This window comes from Silene latifolia, chromosome 3, assembly GCF_048544455.1.
Source record: "Silene latifolia isolate original U9 population chromosome 3, ASM4854445v1, whole genome shotgun sequence".
NCBI classification, from domain to species: domain Eukaryota; kingdom Viridiplantae; phylum Streptophyta; class Magnoliopsida; order Caryophyllales; family Caryophyllaceae; genus Silene; species Silene latifolia.
The window spans coordinates 126598312-126626026 of record NC_133528.1 but is presented as its reverse complement, the minus strand read 5'-3'; the positions used below and the strand labels follow the sequence as shown (position 1 = coordinate 126626026).

The 27715-nt window shown below is 36.8% G+C and overlaps 2 protein-coding genes across 3 annotated transcripts; one reads left to right on the top strand and one right to left on the bottom strand.

The window, feature by feature from the left end:
• Positions 1–6295, top strand: LOC141647992 (protein PAF1 homolog). Its single transcript, XM_074456399.1, has 12 exons — positions 1–1708; positions 2391–2459; positions 2645–2752; positions 2929–3109; positions 3192–3268; positions 3355–3474; positions 4477–4582; positions 4767–4853; positions 4978–5046; positions 5134–5205; positions 5340–5483; positions 5898–6295. The coding sequence occupies exons 1-12, from the start codon at positions 849–851 to the stop codon at positions 6042–6044; spliced, it is 2040 nt and encodes a 679-aa protein (XP_074312500.1). The 5' UTR covers positions 1–848; the 3' UTR covers positions 6045–6295.
• Positions 6296–7362: 1067 nt separating this feature from the next.
• Positions 7363–25247, bottom strand: LOC141647991 (MMS19 nucleotide excision repair protein homolog). Of its 2 annotated transcripts, none has more exons than XM_074456397.1 (21): positions 25040–25247; positions 24874–24936; positions 24701–24755; positions 22888–22985; positions 21045–21203; positions 20846–20905; positions 19216–19404; positions 17839–17892; positions 16878–16964; positions 16048–16762; positions 14715–15094; positions 14287–14357; positions 13587–13692; positions 12576–13438; positions 12107–12182; positions 11885–11996; positions 9597–9673; positions 8915–8995; positions 8445–8524; positions 8257–8337; positions 7363–7674 (listed from the first exon to the last, which is right to left on the bottom strand). In XM_074456397.1, the coding sequence occupies exons 1-20, from the start codon at positions 25109–25111 to the stop codon at positions 8322–8324; spliced, it is 3414 nt and encodes a 1137-aa protein (XP_074312498.1). In that variant the 5' UTR covers positions 25112–25247; the 3' UTR covers positions 7363–7674; positions 8257–8321. The 2 variants fall into 2 exon arrangements, with proteins under 2 accessions (XP_074312498.1, XP_074312499.1); XM_074456398.1 differs by having other exon boundaries at positions 7363–7688; positions 25040–25211.
• Between the last annotated feature and the right edge of the window lie 2468 nt (positions 25248–27715).

Here is a 27715-nt window from a genome sequence, read left to right as displayed (position 1 = left end):
ATAGATCACGAGTAATCCTATAAACAGTCAAAAATAATCTCTTCGCCACCCTTATTTCCCTTATTTTAATCTAATCACCAAAAACTTAAATTGAACTTTTTTTTTTTCTTTAAAAAGTGTAATTTTTTTTTCTCACTCAATTTCCATAATCACACATCGTACTATACACACAGTCTACTCTATTGCTCTGCTTAATTTGCATAAATTTGTCCCCTCTTCTCCTTCTTCTTCTTCTTCCTCCCGATTTCTTTCCCTTTTTAACAAATCCGACATATATATCCTTTTTATCATCTTCTTCATATTTATGATCAAAATTTGGGGAAGATTAATGAAATTTTGATCGCAATTTACAAGAAAACAAATCAAACCAACAAAAAACCCACAAATCAGGAACTTCACTAGTAGCAACAAGCCCATCAATTGATAATTCAATGCAATTGCAATTCTTATATTATTATTATTGCAATTTCTGGGTTTTATCTTAATCGCAAAATTAGGGTTCTTGTTAATTAGTTAATCTCAGATTAAAAAGAGGGGCTTTTTTTAAAGCACAAGATTAAAAGCTAGAATTTGGGGATTAAAGTAGTTGTGTTTGTTTATGCGATTTCAGATTCTGTGTTTCTAAATTTTATGCGATTGTTGATTTTGTTCGATTGTTATTTATTTTTGTTAGGGTTTTTAAATTCTATGCTTCAATTTGAAGGGTAAGTTAGGGTTTAGCTTAGAAATTGAAATTCTTCTATTATTTTGTGGTAATTTAGAAATCAAATTGTTGCAATTACTTATTGAAGGAAAAAGTCTAAATCTTTTGTCCCAAATTTGGTGTTATAGTTTGAGTAATCGGGGATATGGCGTCATATAGGCCATTTCCGCCGCCGTCGCAACCACCGTCTTTTGCCCCTCCACCACCACCTCCTGCGCAGAACTCTATTCCACCGCCACCGCGGCCGCAATCCCATGGAAATCAATTTCCTCAAAATTGGGGTTCAAACCCTCCTAATTTCCCCCAAAACTTTAACCAAATTCCTCCAAATTCGAATTTTCATGCTTACCCGTTACCGCCACCGCCACCATCACAACAACCACCTCAGTACCAATTTCAGCCTCCACCCCCGCCGCCTGACTCGTCTTATGCCCCACCCCCACCGCCCCCTCCGCCTGGGGGACAAAACTCGGTTAATGCACACCCTCAGTATTTTCCCACTTCCCAATACTCACAATTTAGTCAACAACAGCCGCCACCCCCTCCGCCATCCTCGCCACCGCCTAGTTCGACTGCTCCACCTCCCCCACCGCCTCCTGCGTCCCCACCCCCACCACCACCCCCTCAGAACAAGGAAAGAGATAGGAGGGTGTCCAAGGAAGGGCATCATCAACAACAGCATGGTTCTAGTAGACAGCAAAAGCCTCCTGTGCCACCTAGACATGCGAAAAAGACAAACGGGGGGAGGGTGGTCGAGACGGAGGAGGAGAGAAGGTTGAGGAAAAAGAAGGAAATGGAGAAGGCAAGGCAAGAGGAGAAACATAAGCAGCAATTGAAGGATGTGCATCATAGTAGACAGAAACCCCAGGTTCCTGCTTCTGGGCCCAAAGTTCATGGGTCAATTTCTGGGTCGAGGATTGGTGAGAAGCGGGCTGCTCCTGTGATGGCTGGTGACAGGGATGAAAACCCGATGAAGAGACAGACGGCTTTCATGTGCAGGATGAAGTGAGTATTTGCAGTATTTGATGTTTATGTCAGTTTATTGACTTTAAAACTGAGCGTAATGCTTAACTTGTTTGTAGTAATTAGCGTGCATCTGTTTGCACAGCTTCCCCAATGTTCACGAGTATGGAGTGAGTATGTATCCATATTGAATGCTTATCTCTTAGGGGTCACTTAATTTGATGTTACATGGGTAATAGAGAATGTCAAAACTATGGAAAAAAATGATGTTAATAAACTAAAAATGGAAAGGTGAATGTGTTGTGGGAATTCTATGGTAACCGGGTAACACATTATAATAGGGATGTGCGTAACTACGACCTGTTTCTAAAGGTAAAGATTCATCTCCTTCATCTATCCACTACTACCACCAGCTCCTACTTTTATTTATATTTCCTTTAATTAGCTTCGTAATAATTATCCCGATCCAAGCAGGCCCTTAGTGACTTACTGGGATGACCTTTTTCCAGGAAATACATACCTGAGTTAGTAGATTATTAATTTGTTATGGATCTTGTAATGTGAAACTGAGCTTTTTATTGCTCATTGTCTTGCATCTATTTGTACTGTTTCGTCGAAGTTCACATCCGTCTCTCTTGCATTTTTCTTGGGCCTGCTTCTTGTTTGATTTTCTCTGCTGCACGACAACAGATGTATTGATCTATCCTGTATGTTGTGCTGCTAGGTTCCGGAATGAACTACCTGATCCATCTGCTCAACCGAAACTTATGACGCTTAAAAGAGACAAGGATAGGTATGCCTACCTATGTATTTTTTGTTGCTAGTTTCAGCCATTCAGATTGCATGTTTGCCTGTGCACAGCAATCGTAGCTTCGGAGGCTTTAGGCTGATTTTTGTTGTTTATTTCTATTTTATCAAGATACAAGGCTGGTGTTTCAAATCTGGATTATGGGCTGATGTATTGGCATTTGGTTGCAGATTTACCCGTTATACGATCACTTCATTGGAGAAAATGCACAAACCAAAGTTATATGTGGAACCTGATCTTGGCATTCCGCTTGACCTCCTTGATCTCAGTGTATACAAGTATATATTTTTTTCATGTTCACTTCACAATTTCAGTAAATAGTGATTTTTTTATTTTACCACCTCGCATCAATGGTTCCATATAAAGATTTATGTTAGGCGGCCCAAATCATTATGGGACCAAGGTTCTCTCGTTTTTGTGCTTTATTTGATTTTTGTTATGCACTTGTTTACAGTCCCCCTAGAGAGAAACGTCCTCTTGCACCAGAAGATGAGGAGTTGCTACGTGATGATGAGGCAGTGACCCCACTGAAAAAAGATGGAATTAGACGAAAAGAACGTCCTAGTGATCATGGTGTGTCATGGCTTGTTAAGACACAGTATATTTCTCCTCTTAGCAACGAAGGGACTAAACAGGTTACTTTTTGATATTTAGTCTCGTCTTCACAAAAAGTTCTGTCACGAACGCATTTGGTGAACTAATTATGTGTGTATGCAGTCCCTAACTGAAAAACAAGCGAAAGAGTTGCGTGAATTGAAGGAGGGCCGTAACTTTCTGCATAATCTTAATGATAGGTTTGTGATACTTTAATTGAGAATTTGAGTTACTGTAGGCATTATAGTAGGTTCAGTAATCACTCGATCATGTTCTTTGGTTTTAGGGAAAGACAGATTCAGGATATACTGGCGTCCTTTGAGGCTTGCAAGTCACGGCCTGTTCATGCTACTAACAAAAACTTGAAGCCTGTTGAGGTTCTGCCGCTGCTGCCTTACTTTGATCGGTATGCTATGACACCTCGCAATCTTGAAACTTGCAGCATTTCCGCTGTGAATGTGATGAGATCACTGATTATTTTGTAGCTGTGTTATCAAAACTATCTATTTATGCACTCAAATAACCTACTGAAATCCTTCACAATCTTCTTTGTAGACGATTTGCAAATTCATCAACATCTGAACCAGTCTTACTTTATTTCTGTCCTGGTTGCACATTAGAACTTTAGAAGTTGATTGTTTCCTGTTCATTGTTGCTTTCTAATTGTGGAGCATTGGTGGGATGGCGATGACCTGTTATTGAATTCTTTAAGGATCATGATTAAGCTAGCAAAATGAGAAGTTGATTTCTTTTCCCAGTCATTGTTACTTTCTTTTGTGCCGTAGCGGTGAATGGCAATGGGCTGTTCTTGGAGGATCATGACTAGACCTGGCAAAATGAAGACTCTAGATTTGAAGTAGATCTGGGTAGAATAACCTGAGCATGGCCCAAACTCCAATTTGATCCGTCTCGGCGAGGACCCAATCTGTTGTTAAACCCAAAATTGACAATGTCCTGGAACGACATGACATGAAACCACAATTCTGAAATTACCCTATATAAAGTGACCCTAAGAGTACTTCAAATGACTTACTAGGAGTCATTTGAGATTATCTACATGTAAAATATCAAAAACCGTCATAGACATCACTTGAAATACCCGAACTAACCCGACCGACCAGACTCGTAGCCGCTGGCCTGTAAATGTTTCTATCCACATTGACCTTTACTTGAACTGACCCAACCAAAATTTCACATGACCCGATATCAGCACACTTGAAACTAACGTGAACGCGAAATGACCTAACCCGACCCTAAGTGTATGACCCGGCCTACACCCAACCCATACACGTTTGCAAGGTGTCCTCATGAGGATCATCAGGGCTTCTATCTTACATTATTGCTGTTGTTTTCTTGTGCATGAAATTAAGATGTCTTGCTGAATCTTTTGTGATCACAAATGCTGCAGATATGAGGATCAGTTTGTTGTGGCAAACTTCGATGGAGAGCCTACGGCTGATGCAGAGATGTTCAGCAAAATGCCCAAAACTGTCCGTGAAGAAATTGAATCAAAGGTATGAGACCGACCAGCTAGTTTAATCATTCATCAGCTCATATCCGAACAAATATTCATTAGAATACTTTCAGTAACTTGTGTGAGCTAGTTTTTCCTGCTCTCAAGGTTTACCATCAGTTAAGCTTCCCAGGCTCATGCAAGTAGAGATACCTAGTTAATTGATTCAATATGCATTCCTGCAGGCGGTTATGAAAAGCTTTACAGCGCCGGGCTCTGATCCTTCTAAGCCTGATAGGTTTTTGGGATACATGGCTCCCACACTAGACGAGGTACATGTGATTGTATGAGTTAAACTTCGGTGTGATGTAACTGTGGCACACAAATCAGATATCTGGTGGGTATTACAAACAAAAGAGAAATGAGTTAATTTTATGTCATCTTTTGATAATACAGTTATCGAAAGACATCTATGATGAAGATGAAGATGTCTCCTATACCTGGGTTCGAGAATATAATTGGGATGTATGTACTTCTATTTGATTTGGCTTGGTTTTTTTAAAAAAATTCTCCATTTTAGATTTAAGTCAAATGCACCTTGTGCTTTAACAGGTCAAAGGAGAAGACTTGGATGATCTCTCTACGTACTTTGTTTCGTTTGACGAAGATACTGCCCGTTACTTGGTACCTGACTATACTTTTCTTCCCTGGCCGCATTCTCTTTGATAAGAATTATGATTATTGTTTGTTGTGCCATCTTCTTAATGCAAGTTTTTGTTGTTCCATCGTCTTAATGCAAGTCTTTATTGTTATTGTAGCCGCTTCCTACAAAACTTGCATTGAGAAAGAGGCGGTCTAAGGAAGGCAAATCTCAAGACGAAAATGAGCAGTTTGTGGCCCCTGGCAAGCTGACAGTTAGGCGTAGAGAAACTACATCTGTCATTGAGCAGAAAGAATCCATGGTATTATCTTCACTAAAACCAAATTCATTGTCTTGATTTCGATAGCATGAACTCAGTGCGTCAAATGTCTCTTCCTATGACGGGGTTGGGGTCAAAACCGGAAACATATCCGAATGCAAACCCAAATGACCTGATTCAAATTAACTCGACCCGTACCCAAACATAAGAACCTGGGTATGACCCGAACGAACTGGAACATACAGGTATGCAAGCACCTGACCAGACTAACTGGAATGCAAGCACACAAGAAACTAGCCGACCTGAAAGACCCAATTGCAAGGTCGTCTAGCTAGAATAGATGAAAACAACCTTACCCCTGTGTTGAAACCAAAAAGAGACGGTTTGTGGATATAATATGATAATATCAACAAAGAGAAATTTTTAATGTTCTTTTTAAATGTTTAATTATTTCAGAATCAATACTCAAGACATGGTGCATCGACCTCGCAGAGAGTAGGATATGATTTTGAGGACGATGATCAAGAGCCTGTGGACGGAGGGGAGGATGACCACATGGGTCAATATAGTGGAGCTGAAGCGGACGAGTATATGTCTGATTGAGGAACTTCAAACATGATTTCTGAAGACTAAAGGTTTCAGTCGACATAATTTTGAGACAAGTATTAGAACATTTTTCCTTAGCCTCAGAGGTAAGATAGGAGTAGGCAGTAGGATTTTCTGCATTTACCTTTTTCAGATACAGTTAATGAAACAAATCATTATGTGATGAGCTGCAAGTCTGCAACCTCATTCAATGTGTAAAATTCTTTGGCAGGATATAGTATCTGAAAATAATTCAAGAAGTTACTGAAGAACTTGTTCTGTTTTTTTTTTCTCAAGGCAAGCTGAGATTTAAAGTTCAGTGTCTTTTTACGACTCACCAAGTCGTCGTCGTCTGGAACCTGTGTACTTATTGTCACGCCATAACTGAAATTTAACTGCTGTTGATAACTCTTGAAATCAGTATTTTGGTATTAAAAAATCGGCATTGTCTTTCCTTTTCTGTGCAAGAAACGACCTAGTTTTCATCTTGTTCCCAAGGCCCCAAGGGGGTTTGGCGCATCTAGTGAATGGATAAGCTATTTTCTTTGCATTTCCGATTTCAACAAAGCGCGAGATTTCTATACCTATTTAGAACCACCATTCCTTTGCGCCCTAAGGTGATCACTTTGACTCAGGGAGAGGGTCAAGCCGATGGGGGCTAAGAAAACTTTCTTCTATTCCAAAATCATCTTGGTTGTGAAATGCTAAGAAAATAATTTATACAATTGAATAATGAAAACTAGATTCAAAAACGGTCATTTGTGTTGCTAACACAAGGGTAAGACTGCTTACATCCAGTTTCGGCTTACCCTGCAATTGATGGGAGTCATTGAGGCATTGAGGATTTGAAAGTACAAAGGAGAGACAATATACGCAACTAAAAATATATGATACTGAAAGGAAAGTACGATGGTTTTTTAATATTAAATCTATGATAGAAGGAAACGTGCTAAACGGCCGAAAATGAGATTTTTTTTTCTCTGGAAAGGTAGATCTAGGTTTCTATTGATGAATTGCTACCAATTAAAATATGTTTTTTTTTTTTTCGAATTTAAGCAAGTAGATTTGGGATTTCTCGTAAATAAATACCCCGTATATGAACTGAATAGAGAAAAACGAAGGGTGTTGATAGTGAGGAGAAATGATTCTAGAGGCTGATAAAAATGTGATAATCGAAGATGAGGGAGATGGATATAAAGAGGCTGATGAATTGCTACCAATTGTGTTTGTTAAAGTAAATCATTTCTTCAATATGGACTTTGAGCGTTGTATCAGAAGTACTCCGTATAATATAAGTATATAACTCTCAAATCCTAAATTAAACTTCGTGTCCTCATGGTCCCAAAGCTGACACTTTGATTAAACTAGATCAGCACTCAACAACTTACCAATCAAGCCGACTGATAAATACGTTAGAGTGAAGGCTTTGAACCCTCGGATAGTCGGATGTACATAACCAACACAAGGACTTCATATAATATACCCTGTACATCAGAAAGAAGATCCACAATACACGTAGTAGGTTACAAAATCACTATCCGGAATCAGAATGGAAAAACCGCGCCCTCTTCATAATTGATGGGTTTATCTTCCTAATCGCCTACAGCTACACCTTCTCTAGCAGAATCAAATCACCAAGCATTCGTACCTACAATAGGACAACTAATCACATAAAATTACATAGAAACTAGGTGGTAGAACAGTGATACCCTCTTCGTTAAAATTGGGACGAAAAGGGAGGTTATTTTTAACAATAGATCTCCAATAACATATGTAGGCCGTCTTTGAGAAAAACAATTTAATAATAAAAGAAAAAAAAGCACCACGCATAAAACCCTTTTGCTCAACGGAAAAAGAAAGGGATGAATGACACCCATTTGCAAGTTATTTCTCCTTCAAATGCCTACAAACCTCAATAGGTATGTTACTAGACACTTTAATTTCTTCAATCTCAATCTTTTTCCGCTACATTTTGACTTCCCCCATCGAATTATTTAAAATTCTCGAGTAAATATACTCTGAAGGACGTTTACCTCTCCAATATCTTGATCTTGATCTAAGTCAAGTCTACTTAAATTAATGGTAGAGCTAACACTCACCCAAATTTAACAGAATCAGTCTCTCAGTTCCGTTTATATTTTGAGCAAAGAAGAATCATTCCATATAATCAAGAGACTAGAATATGCGTAGCGAAAATAAGAATTTGATGTTGCAAAAGAAGAGAAGTTACCAGTTCTCTGCTGGTAAGAGCAAAAAAACAAATAGGCCAGCCCTTGACAAAAACACTGAAATTCTTCACACGATGGAAGCCCTGCACAACCAATCACGAGAAAACTAACTATGAAAAAAGAGGATCAAAACAAAACAAATTACAATGGAAGGATTAAACATGATACTAGCAATAAAAAAGTTACTGACCACGCTTGCCGACATCTAACAGCTTCCACCCGAACTGATCTCTTTGGATCATCAAGAACCTTGGATAAAGCTCCCAACACCTATAAATTTAAAAAAGAACACATCAATTTCAAATTTGGCATGACACTCAAGAGGAGAGCTGACACCGGACTTAACCAGATCTGATCTCTACCCGACAACTCAAAACTTGAATTGACCTGATTGACCCAAACTTGCCCTTGCCCTTAAATAGCCGACACCCCAAACATAACCGAAAATGACCCAATATGTGCTCAACCTGGATAATCAGTTTCCCAGTAAACTCAACAGGGGACTAGATCAGAGAATTCTTCCAGGTCTAATACTCTAATCTAATTTCGCTAGTGAAATAGCTTCTGTTTCTTTAGTTATGAACATAATATAATGCATACTAAAAACTAATGAAATAAAAGAATATGCAGGAAAGTTTGAATATGTTGAGAAATATCCACCTGCGTTCTCATTGGATAGATTCGCGTATGAGACATCGCAGACATTGCAACAAGACACTGGACTGCCGTTTCTCGTACAAGCTGAGCACAAAAATCCAAAGAGATTTTATTAGTAACTTTACACTTCAACAGAAAGACAGTTAATCAATCAAAAAAACTTTGAAGGCAACAAAATGAGCAAGGCAGTCTTGCAGAAGACTAATTGGACTTCAAAACATATGGTACATTGTGTGAAAATGAGTATGAGATCATTATGAATTCAAAAAAAGAAGTTGTGGACAAAGGTATTACTAGATACAATTGTGGGTGACGATAGTAGTCAGAGTAGTCCATGTTCGCTTAGTTTCCAAAAATAAATAAACAAGTGATATACCATACCCCAAAGATCTCAAAGCAAAAGAAACTGGGTAAAATCAGTCACAGCTAACAGAACAGGTGATACATCGAGCATTACAAAGGTCAAATTAGTTTTATAAGCCGGTCTCACACTCCCACGTTCTCTCTAGAGTCCACCTTTCCATTTCCAAAACCAAAGAAGAAACTACTTCACAAAAGAGCTACTCCTACAAGAGGAGTGTTTATCTATAGTGCTTTTTAAGGACCAATCACCAATGAGACTCAAAAACCAACCATCTGTTGTGGATACCCTCGGAGATTACGAAAGAGCCATCAGCTAAATTACCATTTTATGGGGATATGAGAGAAGTTTGGTTAAGCAATTGATTATAACGTGAGCATTGTCCGAAGCAGTCTCTTGGCCTGCAAATAATAGGGAAGAGGAAAAGCCATATTCTGTAAGCTCGCAAACATATCAGAAGATAAAGTTGACAAATTTTTTACAAGAACAAGATAGCAGGAACACAAATAAACCGAGCAATCTCAAAGCAAATGTGTAGCAACTTGAATATTTTTTGAAAGAATGTAATATATCAACTCAAACAAAAAACTATAAATCATGGATTTATAACTTCGTCTGCCTTTCAAAAACGGTTAAATAGTTACACAGTCAAAATTAAATCACCAAAGAAAACAGAGTCATCAAAATTGATAATTGCATAAATGCTTCTGTAATACTACATACAAAAGAATGGAATAAGGATGCCTTTGAAACAGGGCTTTCTGTGAAACAGGGTTTATTTAAGAAATGAAGGAAAAATACTTCTATGACAGAGAGTGAGAGATGTCTCACATTTAACTCTTTAGTTTCATTTTGCCTTCTCGTTTATCGTTTTTTGCCAATGGAATCAAAGACTCAATATATGTTTTGGCTTGGAATGTTATTGAACAGAACAATGCGGCTAGGTAAACTGTTTTGCTTCTAGTATATGAAGCAGAGTAATTCTCAACGCAATTTTCATGACAGGTCATATATGTAAACAGCCTAGTAGTGTTTTTGACATGGGATAGGTTGTGTATAACCAACCCCCTTCCCTCTCAATTGGTGGGAGCCTATTACTCATTGCAAGTGAGTTGTTATTTACTTATTTATGGTAAATCGGAAATAATACTTTAATAGTTTAATATCTTATTAAAAATTGAAAGTTGTCACCTTGTTTTGGGACAATCCAAAAAAAAAAATATGACCATTCTTTCCATGACAAAGGAAGAATCTTTTGAGTTTCACTGTAAGGTGGCATGCTTGGACACAAGCTAAGGATTTTCACCTTAGCTCCATTAGGTCAATTATCACGGTTATGGTACAAGGAGACTCCTATGTCACAGATGACTTCACGTCCCATCGAGTACATGAAATTGCTAGTGCAATGTCATCACATTGATTCGGTTTGATGAAACCCTCGGAAGACTCTTCAAAGTTATCAATGTTTGTAGACATTGAAAATTATCCAAGGGTGTTCGCTAATTTCCTAGAGAATTCTGTATCTTTTTAGTGTATTCTTGAGACGTTTGTGGAGTATTTTAAAGTCGTTTAGAACAATTTAGAATTCTCCAAAATATTCTAATGATGTCAAAAATATTCCAACTTGGGGTTAAAGTCGATGATTCTAGTTGTATCTATATATTCTAGATTGCACTCTAGAGTCTAGATTCATATTCCAAAATAGAGTTGAAGGGTCGATGGTTCTAATTGTATCTTATATATTCTAGATTGCACTCCATAACCTGGATTCATGTACTATGTCCTTTGAGTGGAATATTCTAGAATATGATGTAGTGTGTTCTGTGGATTCGAATTCGAGGATGTGTATGAGTATAACTTACCAGAGAACTAAGGAGTGGATGAAGGATCTATAAATATATACACCAAGACATGTACATTTTCAATTGAGTGATTGGGAGTTTTCTAATCAAGCATACCAAAAAAGAGTGCTCTATTCATTACAGCCTAGATCCCAAATACTAAGGCACAAAGAGTGAGTGTAAAGCCATAAGTTCAACCAATGATAATTGAGTGAGTAATTAAGTACAGATATAGTTTCAGAGGTAAGACCTAGAACTTGAGCTAAATTGGGAACCTGACTTGTTGACGACAAACTATTTATGAGTGGAGCATGGGGCACGCTTGTGCATGTCAAAGGAAGTCAGTGTATGTAGTATCTACCCCGTATGGATGAATAATGACTAATTTCAGCTACAAAAGACAAGAACAGAAAATTTTCTGATAGAGAACCAATGAAGTAAAGCCAGTGTGACGAACTGCGCCTGCACAATCCTATGAAATGCCACTCGAGTATAAAGGCATGCAGTGATGACAACAATGGTGCATGTCACAACAACTGACAAACAACAAAACTGAGTCCACCTAGGCCTGACTAGATAACTCTATTTGCAACCCATAGAGATCTACAGCCATGTCATGTGTGCAACATTGCCAGAATTTCAGCACCGAAATACGGTTTTTCTACTAACAAAGTCAACTGGGAGAATTTTGTGTTAATTAATACTTCGTAGTACATAACCTAAGTAAATACCAATTAAAGATTCCTAATAAGTAGAGCACATAATTCATACCGTTTTTATCCAATAGTATACCAGACAAGACCAACAAGAGATTATAGATCAAATCTTTATTGATGAGATCCTCACTGAGTACAGCAATAACATCAACGAATACTGGCAGAAGCTGCAAAGATGGGGCCATAGTGGAAAAACCTCAGCTGCAATTTAGTGTCAAAAAACAAAGACCAACAAAGAGCTCATTTAACCCAAGCCTAAGGTGTTTCAGTGACAAACCTTTTTACGTTCTGCCAAGACGGCTACTAGTGGCGTATCACAGATAACATGTCCAATTGCCCGGTATAGCGTTGATCTACATTCATATAGAGCAAATTAACATCACAATTGAATCATATAAATGTCAAAAGAAATGGATTCACAAAGCTACAAGCATAGAAATAAACCAGGAGCTCAAAAAGAAAAAAAAAGTGTAGCAATCACAAACAGCGTCGCATGGTAGCATTGATTGACTTGGTCAGGGAAAGGGTTCAACTTCGCAAAATGCTAATGGGTTCAAATTTTCAAATCTAAAGCACTTTGTCAACCTAGTTAGGTTAAAAATTCCGTTCTAGTATGAGTGATTTGGTTCACGTAAAATTGTAAGATGATAAGATATCACCATCTATGCAGGGATCAACTGATCAGATAAGCAAAGAAAGATGTATCTAGGAAAGTGTAATATGAAATCCAGATGCCATATGAGTACCTTGCTTCACGTGAAGTTGTCATTGCTGAAGACAAGAAAAATGGCATAACAAACGTGAACAAACGTTGCTTGTAAAGTGGCCGAACACTTGCATGGAATGTTTTATTTAAACAGTCCTCAGAATCACTCAAAAGAACATGAAATGCATCAGCAGCAGAATTCATTAACGAAAGAATCATTCCTTTATCTCTTTCTAACCAGTTACTTTGATCAAATAAGGCTTCCAATTCATTGCTTGACACTAGAAATTTGAAGAAGATCATGGTTATATCTTTTAGCCTCGCATGTCCCCTCAATAGCAGCCCTTTCCCTATCCATGCAAGCCTAGAGATGCACTTGGTTTGAAACACAAAGCAATCACCAAAACTTAGACATGATTCACTTTGATTGACCATCTTGAAACCATCTTGAAGAAAAAAATCTCGGCAGCTTCCCAAAGTCATTCTAATAATTAACTCCAAGACATCATCCAGACACATGTAGCTTTGATTTTGTATTTGACGGTCTTTCAAAGCCATTTTATTAACAATTGAACCCAAAGCCTGAGCTGACGTCACATCACCCTTTAAGAAATTTACCAGCAGGAACTCTATAACAGCTTGAGTATTAGGTAACTCAGTTTGAGGGTGTAGTGCAATGATTACTGACCCAAATAGTGACATTAGCCACTTATCTTTACCAGATAAACAATCCATATCTTGTGTTATTTTTAGTCCCACTAGCTGAGAAGACACAGATTTAGGTGAGAAAGAGTTGCTTGACGAGATCACTCTGAAAGCTTTCTGCAGAAGTGTACACTGATCATCCTCCGAGCACATAGTAACCGCTTGCTTAAGTGCTCGTTTTGTTGCATTTAGAAGTTCCTGATGAAAAGGAAAACAATGAAACATGCTAGTTGCTGCTTTTCAGATCATATTCAGTTTACATCCAAAAATAAGAGGCACAAAACAGTTGGCACGTGTAAGGTTAGGGTCATAATTCAGAAAGAACTTGAACAACTTCTATCCTTACTTCTCCTGTAACACAAAAATCCAGTTTCATGGCTGCTTCAATATGATCCCATATATCAGTGGCAAACCGCAACGGCACACTGCCCAAGCCCTCGACTTTATGATACCTAAATCCACATGAACATAACTCAAATCAACAGCTAGTTCGACTGTAAATGCCAGAGGTACAAGTTATGGTTTTTCAGTGATCCGAGTTAATGTCTATGTGAATAAATTCCAAGAGAGATCACTGGACAACAGGCACATATTGAAAGGGAAAATAATAGAAAAGAAATAATAATAATAATAATAATGTGAACGTCAGCCACCAACTAAAGTGGTAATATTCAGATTCATTGTTTGATAGCCAGCATAAAACTCTGACCCACTTAGGGTCAAACACGTCCATTTTCAAGAGACACCGTCATCTCTTGGTGGCGAAATATTTTGTCTGTGAGACCACAATAGGTACGAAGTAATTTAACGATACTAATTCTAGAAATGATGTAAACTCTCTCAATATACTAGCTGAAGTTCTGATTGTTACACCTTTTCCCTCCCTTAATCAACACCTTTTAGACTTATCATCGCCTCAAATTGAAACACTTAAACCACAATACGATAGCATAAGTCTCTAAATACTTGGAATTTCTACCATCGAGATAGTAGATCAATTTGGGGGGGGGGGGGGGGTCAAAATAGCTCCTGGGTGAATCACTTACCGCGGTAAAATGTTAGAGTAACAATCCAAAAGCTGAACCAGTTTTTTAGCTTGTTCCATATCTCCGTCAACCTAACCAAGATACCAGTATAAGAATGTCAGCTTCATATCAGCATGCTGGGTAGAGTGACATTTGGAGAACCCGAGAGGCTAACTACACAGATGGCATAAAAATGTGTGGAAGTGGACCTATGTTAGTATGTTACTCCTACTCACAGCAAGGGTCGGAAGGGACATGGTGTATATTTGGCCTAAAATGAAGTATTAAAAGTGTTGTAAAAGCCGAGATGTCAGAATAATTGACACGTGATATGCAGCCAAGTGAAATGTCGAAGACTTGAAGTAACATAGAAGAGAGCTGTGGACCATCTAATCGGATTCCAAATATAATATAAATCAATCAATCAGCTACTAAAGATTGAGACATACAAAAACTTTTATAAATATAGTTGACATAGCTTCTTGCAGCGCTTCAACGATTCTCGGCATAAAGCTACGCCCACTAGCACAAATTTCAGAAAGTGCTTCAAGAGCTAGTGACAAAGGCATTGTAGAAACATCAACTGAAATCAGCAAAATGATCTTCTCAATGACAGTAGACAAATAACTCTCCAACTTTTCAGGAGAAGGATATTCATGGAGAAATGTTCCAATCTCCACCAGGGCATTCAGTGACATTTTCCGCAATGATGTCAAGGTGGGCTTCTCAGTGACAATAGATACCAGTGTGACTAATATACCATCAAATATTGATGTTGACACCGGGAGAGAACCACCAGGGAATGTAGCAAGAATCTGAAGACCTTTGACTGCACCACAAAAGTAGCAACCAGTAGGTAATGCATAAATTAGAATCTAATGTTTGAATTTGACAATTTTCAAAGTTCAGTCAAGAATAAGCGATAAATACATTTTTCAGGATTCGGTAAAAACACTAAATCATTAAGCACGGTTAACAACAACGGAACAGACTGAAAGTTACGACGGTCCAGGGTAAACAAAAGCAATACAGACAATATTAGCCACAAGAAAAAATACTTGGCTTATCGTTCAGAAATTTAATGTATAAAGTTTTCTCCCTCTCAAGAAAAAGCTACAAGAAATCATAATCCCAAAATAATTCAGTTCAATTAACATGAACCGTCATAAGAGGCCACTATTACTGTACTAGAAGGTAAAACAAATTATGCCAGTGCCATAATTGCTCCTGTTTCTGAAAGGGTTATGGGGGTCGAATGAACCCAGCCTAACCCGTATGTCGAAAACAGAGAGAGGCTGTTCTCACAGTATAGCAAGCGGGGACAATTTAGTTAAGAGATTTTGCTCTATATCATCATATATTAATATTCCACAGTGAAAGAATAGCGTGCCTTTGTCCCCACAGAAAACAGAAAATGAAAAGGCCAAAGATAGGGACCTCGAGGTTGAGGGAAAAGAGGGAGAACAACAAAAGCAGAGAATCAAACAAAAAACAAGAAAAATGAATACCATAGAGAAGCATGAGCTTAGTGGAACAATGAAAAAAATATTAACAGAACTAGTAATTTAAAGATTCAGGGAACACACGTGCTCGCAATAATTTTCTATTGCTTGCCCTACCTTCTAATTAACATTGTTACAATGAGGAAGAATAGGATAAAGAAGAAGAATAGCAAAAGTACTTGTCAGCTTTCATATGTGAAAACATACAGAAAAAGGCAAAGAGTGTTCCCGTTATCCATAATGAAAACATCCCATTGCCAAACAAAAACGGAAAATATACCTCTTAAAGAAATATCCGTAATATGGAACATCTCATCAGCAATTGCCAAATCAGAGCCAAATGTCTTCACCAATAAACTAGAACAACCTACAAGCATCTGGCACCATGTGTCCTCCAGGAAACTTGTACTTGGAGCAAGCCGAGCAGAGGCAGCAGCTAACTCTCTGCATGCATCAAGAATTTCAACGCACAGAAAAAGGGCGCTAAAATTTAGTTTCTGACAGGCCACATGAGAACCGACCATAACGGCATTTTGGGAAGCAGCATTAGGCGGAAGCAAAAGAGAGTTGGATAGACGGATAAAGACAGACTCAAAAACCACATTGCATGAAGCAGTAGATGCTTTTGTAACATTAGATAGAAGACGGCCAACAGAATGAAGTTTATTTTTGTTTTGTGGCAGGCTCTCATAGCTACCTCCAGAATCAGCTACTGAGTCAATAAGACTCCTAACGTCCTCATCTTGAAGAACCAAGTTCAGGAAGCTATAATTTTCAATCGAAACAAGCTTTTGTACTAGATTCATAGCTCCTCTTGTAATTTCACTTTCCTGATAGTCCTGACCATGCGGTAAATCCAAAACCAATGAATTATTCTCCGATGTGAAATCACAAATAGCAGCTTTTACTGAACTCCAAATATCAGCAAGATACTTCTCTAATCTTTCAGGCCCATACTTCTCGGTGCAGTGGCTTAAATATTTTAATGAATCAATCTGCCAACATTGCATCTATCTCAGGGTGAAAAACATTCCAAATTGCCAATTGCAGGACAGAAGGACAAAAAAAATTGTGTCAATGAGGCACAAGTGTACCACATTTATCGCTAACCTTTGCCAATGGAAGAGTAGAGGCGAGTTTCTCTAGAAGCAATGGAATGGCAAATGGCTCAAAAAAAGGTGAAGCGGAAAATGCCATCTGTATTATGGAAAATTTGTCAGTTGTACAACGTCGAGTAAAAGTAAAGAGAATAAATGATTGCAAGGGAAGAAAATTAGGCAGAGACTAGAAAGCAAAGCTGAAACTTAACATGGGGTAAGTCGTAGGGACCATCACTATGTAATGCAATTCAGTCCACCCAAGAACAAAAGTTGGTACTTTGGTGGTGTGTAATACTTTGTATCAGATTTCCAGCTTGTACTAAAATTAACGGTGCGCTATTACTGCATACTCTTCAGCTCCTAACGATTAGATAGTGCACCCAAACTATAGAAGTGTTTCAGACTTTCAGTCTATCTTTTAAATAAGGTTATTGAAATTGTATTCAAATCCTTTTTAAGTGTTAAACGCCGTTTTGACTTGGTTAATTTTGCTAAAAAAAAACCTTCCAAACCTGTGTACTTTAGGCAAACCTATTGTTGAGCTCAAGTAGGACCAAAAGAAAGCTATGGGCCGCATGAAATGAGAACTAGAAAAAGGTGGGTGGTGGTTAAATGGAAATGAAATGGGTTGCAACTTGCAAAGACATGATAATAATTTACAGCAAAAGACATCCTTCAATCATTAGTTAAAGCTCCTTTGATAGAAATCAAACTGTATCATTGTCAACTTCACATAATGCAAAGCCTCCCAAATCCAAACTCAGCATATAAAATAAAGTGATATGATATTATATTATTAGTTAAAGCTCCATTGCTATTATCTACCTACTTCACCGACTGCAGACGAAACTTAAGTATTAATATCATATCATCGACAAGGTAGATAATAGCAAATTTAGTTTCTGCAGGAATTTCAAAACATCGATGATTCATAGCAAATATATTGAACTTCTTATATCAATATATCATACCATTAAAGCCCTTGAGAGATCATCTCTGCTGACATCAACATCTTCATTCTTTGGCTGAGAAAGAGCATAGTGGCATCATAAATTCATAATTAGAGAAAAAAAGAGTCAAACTGTCAAACAACCAATATAATGGTAATGAGTTAAGCATAATCAGAAACATGTCAGAGTTTGTGACGCAAGAAAGAACTTACAAAGCAAACATTCTGACAAGACATGTACCATGCTGGGAAAAAATGATCATCTTTGGTTAATCAAGCATGAGGTGCTTTATTAAATGAAAAATAAATTCTGATACGCACTAAGTCGCTAACAGCATGATTGGCAACTGGATATGAAGTAGAAACTATGAATTGGGAGTGAGTTCAATGTTTGGAAACCACCAGAATTTGGGATTGGATTTGATCCAAATTCTACAAAATTTCAACCTTTATAAAAATAAGCCCATTTACAATTAACACCAACAACCCTGTCATTTAAAAATCCACCCTTAAAACTCTTGTTCAACGTAATTTGGTGATCTTCTCTCTCCTCAACCACGCTCAGTCGCACGTCTAACTATCTTTTCCTCTCAACTCTAGGGTTCGAAAAATACCCCAAAAACTAGTCCTAGATTTCAGACACCATCTCCTCGAATCTTCATAAAATTTTGGCTTAGATATCATATTGGGCCCATGAAGTATAATAGAAGGTTTGAAACTAATCTTGCCAGGTGGGAATTTGAAAAATCCAATTTGGGGGTTTTATTCAAACTTTTAGGGTTTGTATAAATTTGCAACAAATTTGCAGACAAGAAGCTCAATTATCTATCTTCTTCAATTAGGATTATTTATCCTCGTCAAGTTTTCAATAACAAGTCACCAGTCACCGAAGATTTTTCAAATAGAGTAGTGGATTCATCAACAAAGTAGCTTTCTGTGTTTTTGAGGTGAGGGTTTATGTAATCAACAAATTCTGGAACCGGAAAAGTTTTAGGACTTTCGAGCGACACATTTTTGGATTTCGAATTCCTAATTTCAGTTTCTGTATTTAAAACTACATATCTCAAATAAAAATTAAGTATATTTAAAACTAGAAGCAAACAGATATTCATCCAATCATCCACCATAATCATACACATCAAGGTTAAAATAATGACTACTGCACCAAAGCCTTCAGACTTGAAACAGTATAAAGCTTGCTACATGAATCCTCTTTTTTACAGTAACAAATAATCGATGCAATCTTCAGGTACAAAGGTTCTAAGCCTTAGAAAAAATATTCTCCATAAATCCATTAATTTTCCAAGAAGAAAAGCTAGATTTAACATAATTAAGCCATGCAGAAGTAGACAACCTTAAACGACTATTGAAGAAAGAAAGCTAAATTCATCAAGCTTACATGAGTGTAGTGGATAGGAAAGTAACGACCAATGGTATCAAACAGCTCCTCCGCAACTGATGCAACAGGACCAGCAGGATCAGGATAAATCCGGGACACACCCTCCACGATATGGAAAACATGCACCAAACATTGAGGATCTTTTTCTCCCTCAATAGCTTCACAGACACCATATACAAGATGATCACCCTAAAGCATATTGACAGCTGATTTGCATAAGTGTTGAGTTCAAAATGACTAAATTAAACAAGTATATCTTAGGCATTTCAAGAACATCTAAACTCAATACCAAAAAAAAAATTGCGTGCAAAAACTCCACAGAAGCTATGGACCCTAAGAACCAGAAACAAAAAATAAGTACTATCCTACTTTCAACTACAAGTAAACCCAATGCAAATTTTCCAATGTATAAACATGTTCATAATCTAGGTTCCAATGGTGACAAGAGAGGCCCCACGGCCCCCACCCCTTCCGATTTTCCGAGTACAACTCCTATGGGGACAACTTAGTCAGATAACTGTTTAGCTTCCTCAGTTCGCTGGTTTTTACTCCTTTTTCCCTTTCATTTTGTACACACTTTAAGCCCCAAGAGACACCAGTATCTCATCTTTTGGCTTAATGCAAGCTTGATTTGGTTAAGAGGAGAAAAATTTCAAGAAAAATGAATTCCTTAACTTGGTTCATATGAGGAAAATATGAAACATGTGTTTGTTTTGTAACAAAAAAAAAATATTATTCCATTAGAAAACAAGAATAACCTATTTTTCCAACCATCTCTTACCGTTATCGCCTTTTCTCTTTATGTTCTAGTATAATTAAACAAAGAAATATTTATTTGAATTTATTTTTTCAAAATGGCATTTTCCATTGAGAATGAGGGCATGCTTCAAGGACTAACTATTCTTTGGCTTTCGAATATGATAGAATAAAGCAAAATGATTCACTAAAGTATTAGACTTCTTATAATATGAACTTAGGAAATAGTAGAGGTCGATGCAATTTGGACACAAATTTTCATTATAGATCATCCAACAACCACCTCTTTGTGTTTTCGATTTAAGGAGAAGATTGAGTACATTCAATCTCCCTTTAGATTGGAATAGGCAGATCTAATGATGCATGTGGGTAATGTTGTATTTTTCATTGAATACAGTTCTCTCTTGAAAAATGTTTTTCCTCAAACCATAAGAAGCACAGTGGAGCAATAAAAGTTGAACGGATGTACATGTATATTTACTACTGTCCAATTTCTAGCGTCAAACTTGACTTTATTATTCATTGTTTGAGTGTGATTTTATCTAAACAATGTTCTAGTGAACTATTAAGATAATGTTAGATTTTTCTTGGAAACCATTTTCGTTACAATGGTTTTAAAATTTATCAATATATGCCAAATAATAATAAGTCGATTTGAGCTGGGGCTACATTTTTTAGCGTTGATTACGGTAAAAAAATTCTAAAGAGGGTCACCAAGACAACATACAACTAACCTACCAGGCTACAACTGCTCTTATTAAACCACTAAGAAGTCGGCTTTGTATCTTTCTACAGAATTACGAGAAGCTGAGAAACCAGTATGGAGAAGAATAACGGAACATACCAGGTTACTCGTAAAAAAAAAAGGACATACCAGGTTAGAAAATGATTCTGGATAACGATCTAAAAGGCAGTCTAGAAGCTCAAAGCACAGCTGCAGCAATATATTAAAAAACAGTTATCAGCTAAGACTAGATAAGACGAATATGATGGATGAAGATCATTACAAAAATCAACAAGAATTCTCCGACTGAAGCCAAAATTTACATGAGTTAAATATTGAGGGTCAGTACCTTCCTATCATGTTGTCCCAAAGATTGCACTTGTAAGTTTTCCAGGTAAGATTGGGCCAATGCTTTCGCATCAGTTACAGTAATCACACCTACAGTCTTTTTTCGTCTCACTAGGGACAGACAGCCCACGAGTGCACCACGTAATGCTCTCCAATCTGTCTAATATAGCTTTAGCATCATCGTCTCGTACTAGTAATAATAGGTCACATATTCTTCACAACAGGATAATCAATGAATTTGAGAGGCAATGCTCCAAAAATAGAGTTGAGGCCCCAAAAATAATGAGTTCCTAAAAAGACTTGTAGAGAACTCCTCTTTGACATAACTCTTCTTGTGGAAAATTGGATGAGACCTCACGAACAAGAAGCGAAAAATCTTGATAATTAAGCTCAAAACAAATAAATGTATTCAAGAGGAGGGACAATAGCCAAAGCCAGGAATAGGTCATGTGCAAAGATAAAAATTAGACCCTTACAAATACGGAGTATGTCCTAAAATATTTTTTGACAACCCGCAATATTACACTCAAAACAACAAATATTTCAAATGATTTATAATTATGACCATAACTTCTTTTCCAAATGTTTTCAAGGGCTTCCTCCGTTCCATTGATTGTATGCATTTTCAAAGTCCCCTTCACATAGTTTGGAAAACGTGTATACAAATCAATGGAATAGAGGAAATACTATATAACTAAACAAACGTATCATATAATTAAAAAAACAAGTGAAAGATTTAAAAGAAGGCGAACAACGCTCTGTGATTGTCGAGTTCATACTCTATGTAGTCCAACGCAGGACCAAAAAAAACCTACATTCATTATACAGAGAGAGATACTTGTAAATAAAAATGTTGGACACTGTCCTCGAATGCGACTATCATCATCCTGATATATGTGCACTACTAACACACCAAAAGCCAACTAGTGCTCTCCAAGTTGGGTTTTAATTGTTTTTTGCAAAGCTAATCACGTTACGTGATAAACTAATTTTGGGGCCTTTGACTTTTGGGCCTCGGTTATGAGGACCAAAATAAACACCATATTGGCCGGGAATGCATCACAAACACTAAGAGGAAGACTCGTACGTAGAACAAATAGCATAACATCCCAACAAATGATTAATGAACTTAGAAGTAACAAGACCACTCAAAAGGAAGTGAAGCGCAAAATAGTGGCAAAAGGATAAACAAAGAGACGCCATGGGAGAGGTCAAGCGTCAAAAAAGGAGAGAAAATATTTGATATCAAGGAGGGAGGAGAATTAACACCCCTAGGAATGTCGGATACAATATAGTGTCAAAAGTATACATTTGATTTAAAACTTAGGTGACAAGGGGCCACACTCCTGCCAAACAAGTGTCTTGTATTTACACTCTTATCTAAGTGTGTCACATAAACTTGAACAAAAAAATTGTTATATGCTATATAGCTGACCATTTTATTAGCTTGACAAACGGGCTTAATATTTTGGCAATTATTATGTCATGATTGTTCCACATGAAGTTATTACAAGTTCATTTGAAGCAAAAAAAAGAAAAAAAAAAAAAGAAAAGAAAAACAGAACGTTGCTGAACTGCAAATGGACCAAATAAATACAAAGTACAAAGAAGATGATTGACAACATAGTGGTCAAAAAGAGACAACGACGGTCAGAGTCAAGAGTTTAAAATAAATATCTACCCTAGGTAACATCCCTAAGTAGACCGCTCTTCCCATTGGGCGGCAGTGAGTCTAGCACGTGTCCAGTGTGACATCGTAACGCTACTCACCTACAACGTTATGGGTCGAGGTAACATTGCCCTAAAATTCACAAAATAAAATTCATGAAGGGTTGCAGACTCACCAGTCTCTCAGTAAAGAACCCCACTAACGTATGGATAGTCACATCATTTAGATGCTTCAGTTGAAGAAGCCCAAGCACCTCTGCCAGGAGAAGCAGACCTAAAAAAGGGAAATTTTCCTCTGAATTATAGAGCTCAAATATTGTAGCGTGAATGAAACATATAACATACAACACGAGCAACTAATACTAAAACAATTCAATTTGTAATGGAAATAAGACATAATGTAAAACTGTTTTTTTTCATAATTTCATTAGATTGACAGGCATTTTCCTCAAACTTACATATCCTGTAAAGCTACAGCTGTATTGTTTAAAGCAGTACAAGGATGTTGACGGCTGCCAAATCAGAACAGAATAGGCTATACAATTGTTGTTTCTTAGGTATGTATTTATCCTTCAACACCACCTTAAAAAACATTCCAATTACTTATCAGACCGAAAGATAGGATGTAAGTTCCCAAATTCTCTATCAATACCACCAAAATCAATTTGGCAAATGGGTAAAAGAAAGAAATTAGAGCTGAGTGAAAGCATAAGGATACAAGTGATATGTCAAAAGGGAAGGGCAGCTATTTCTGAGTCTCCTGCAAACTTCCTAAATGATACTCCCTCCTTTCCATTATGTGACCCTCATTTGGATTTGACAGTCAGACGAAAGTCGACTTTGTCACCATATAGAACGCGGTAGAGAATTTGACAAAGACCCTCATGCATAACTTTCATGAGGCCAATAAAGTTGCATGACTAACTTTGGGCACTTGTGCCATATTCTTTCTAGGTGGTTTCAAAGTAACTAGTCACCCCCAATAAAAGATCATTTGAACTTAATAGAATCGCAAACCGAAATTTAACAATAAGTCCTATTACTCATGTCCTGAAAAAACATCAGCTTGATGTCAATTTTATGAAAATAATCCTTAGAGGCCAATTCATGCAAAAGCAGACTCTTTTCTTAATATTAACATTTTCAAGAAAAAGAATTGGATATGGAAGAAAAGGAGGGGCAAAAAAACTTTAGCTCTAGCAATAACGTCGGCCCAAAACGATAACAAGACAATGCAATAGTACACTATCCTGAACAAGAATCTCAAAAGGGGGAAAAATATTAAAAAATTAAAAGGGTGACCAAAGTTCTAAACTTGTTAACAAGTACTCCCTCCGTACCAGACCAAAGGTAACACTTACTATAAACGGACGTACCACACCAAAGGTAACATTCCTTATTTGACCCACAACATTACCAAGTTATCCTTATACCTATTTGATATTTACACAAAATGCCATTACATACCCCACCTACCAACCCACAATTAAACCCACAATTACATACCCCACCTATTTTTTCCCTTTTTACCCTTACTTTTTCCTCCTTTTCTTAAATACTCCATTTTCCCCTACGTTACCTTTGGTGTGGTACGGAGGGAGTATGATGTTATTCTTCAGTTAGTGTTAGATACGACATTTGTATGCATAGAACCGTCATTAAATGAGGTATATAGTACTCCCTCCGTCCCTTTTATTGTCCCCCTTGCCATTTTGGGATGATTTAAGAAAAGATGATGAATTATCAATCCTACCCATTAAAGGGAATGGAGACAATATCATTGGGATGACATAGTGGTAGGCTGGTAGCTATATTATCTAGGGGCAATATTGGAGGTTTACAACTTTTCTATACTAAACTTAGAATTTAAAAAGAGGAGAATAGTTGTGGGATAAATTTTAGGGGCGAAGGGGCAATAAAAATGGGGTGAAGGGAGTATATAACATTGAAGTACAACGGTCTCATTTAAGTTTTTGCGGTTTTTACTACCTCTGGCGCGAAGAATGTCGTCAGTAGTAGTAAGATACAGCTCCATTTCCCTCACCTGAAAAATCCCACAAAGGAAAAAGGTAATAATGCAATGACAAACAAAAAATAATGGAACTTGATGAGAAATTATGCAGTAAAAACACAATTAAAAGGCATTTGGGATTATTTATTACCAAATATTCCATAGTAATTTTATCATTCTTCAAGAGGGAAGCTATTGCTTTAGCACTTGCATTCTGAAACGCAATTAAATTAAAATTAAATCATACGGAGTATTACAATTGTAGAAATACCCAGAAACAAAATAATGAAAAGGGTGCTGAAGAAATTGAAATGGACCTGTTGGGCAATAGAGGTTGAAGAATTGACATAAGTTTCGATGTTTTTTATAATTGAATTTCGTGTTTCCATTGTTATTCAGTTTTTGTTTGGGAATTTTATTGGGGAAAATAGAGTGAAGTGATGATGGAGGAGGAGAATGTGGGAGTTTAACACTGGGGTTCACTAGTTTGAGAGTCGAGAAAGGGTTTTAAGGGTTTTAAAAGGTAGGGATTTTTTTTTTTTTTAAAAACTTGGATTGGAAAAATAACATTCTCATATAATTACGTGAAATTGATAATTTGCCCTCTTATCTTTGTTTAATGATAAAACTAGTTGAAAAGCAGGTGTAATGTACGAGATTTCCATTAAGATTATCTGTAAAAATATATTCTTAACTTGATAAAAAAAAGTCATACTATGTTGTCATAGATGAAAAAAAAAATCGTGATTGGTGTAGATTATAACCGATGAAGTATTAGTGCTTTTAGCATAAAAGTTTTGTCATCGATTAGTAACATCAAGTGACATAGTTATAGTAATTAGTATGTAGCTAGCTTTTTCATTATTATAGGCACAACCGGTTTTTAATTAAATACAAAAGGCTCTCTATACAAACATGGTGGAGCTCACCAATATGAACCCTTAATAACGGAGGCATGTCTTTATGAGTTTTGCAAATTATTTTACAACTACGTAAAACTGAATGATGTTACAAAAACAACAGGTATATATTATAATTATATATATTTAGTGCGTTGAGAAAAAAAAAGTTAGATCTCTTACAACATAATTTTACCTTGACTATTTACAATTAAGAGTATTTGCTCCTTATAAACATCTCGTAAATCGAATCTAAACTGAAATCCAATAGAATTAGTAGTCTTTAAACACGATTAAAATATCTCTGATTCGGTTACGTACATAGAATGCACGGACAGCTAGTAGTATCATTTGTGACAATATCAGTTAGTATTTTATGTCATTTTTTAAAATAGTTGGGGTTACCAAGTTAGTATAATAATGTCAGTTAGTTGTATATATTATTGGCTGAATTGCAAAATACTACCTATTATAGTCAAAAAATTTTAAAATACTACATATTATACTTATTTTTTCAAATTACTACCTTTAAAGCTACAATTTTTTCTAAGTTGCTACCTAATACCTGAATTTAGGACTTAATTAACCATAATTAACCATTATTAGGTAACTTTCATAGTTTACCCCCTTTTTAATTGAATTCTACATAATCTACTCATAATGCCCTTATTATTGATTCTTTCTTTTTCATACTTTTCATCCACCCACCACCACCACCACCACCACCACCACCATCAACATCCACCACCCTCAACAATCATCACTATTAGTAGTCACCACCTTCACACTCACCACTATTTATCTCACTCAATGTCACCACTCTTACACTACATACCACCATTCTAGCCGCCTCTGATCCAATCCTACTATCTCACTTCTACGATTGCCACAAAAAAATCGCTCACCACCGTAACCCCTAACCACAGCTATCATTCCCATCTGCCTTCCGCTACAACCTAGCTCCTTAACTCGTTGTCGCACCTACAAGAATCGTGGTTAGGTTGTGGTGACGCGGTGGCGGTGGTGGATTCTTGTGGTGCTAGAAATGGTGAGGATGTGTTAAGGGAGTGTTTTAAAAGGAGCAAAATGGGTATTAACATATTAAAATCTGAGTTTTTGGTCATTTGACCTCAATTAAGATCTAATTTAGGTATAGGGTAGCAATTTAGGAAGATTAGTAACTTTGTAGGTAGTAATTTGAACAAATAAGTATAATATGTAGTATTTTGAAAAATCTTGACTATAATAGGTAGTATTTTGCCATTTTTCCTATATTTTATGATACCGCTGAAAACATTATTTTACATTACCATAGTCTGGTAATAGAAAACTATAAAATTTAACAAAAAATCAAACTATGCTAAAAATGGGAGCAAATAAAATTCCAGGCGTTGATTTAGATGAGGACGGATTAATCATCAGTTCCTATAATAAAAACGCAACGCGTTGTGGCATTTGGTATTTAAATATATCAGTTGTATAATAACATTCAGAGATATAGTTGGATTATAAAATTACCGTTCTTATTGTCTTGTACTCTCAGCATCATCAGTTCTTAACCGAAATAGTCTTTGTGACACCCTTAAATTTAGCGATAAATTAAGGCGTAAATTCTACGGAAAAACTGACAGGATATGTTTGTAATTGGTTCAACTAGACAAAACCTGTAATTTCAAAAACTTTCCTAAACCAACCACAAACATTTCCAACATTCCCAAGAGGAGGGTGCCAAAACCTGCAATGCTAACGAACTAATTTACATGCCATAGCTAACGATAAGAAAATATAATAATACAACCCAAAGAAAAAGAGGGAGACATATGTCCCTTCAAAATATATACAAAACCAAAAGTCTAAAGGTTTACTATAAAAATAGCCAGAACTAGGTCCAAGGTTCTCTTGCTCACTAGCTCGTCCGTGAACCCCAACTAAGCCTCAAATACCTGTCAATCGCATTTTATACAAACACGAAAGCCACAATTCAGTGGGGAGTAACTTCGAGTCCTCCCAGCCACGAAACGTCATATTTAATGTAACATGTAATGAAACATGTAAACAACATGATAAACAATTTAATTATCAAGTATTCTAACC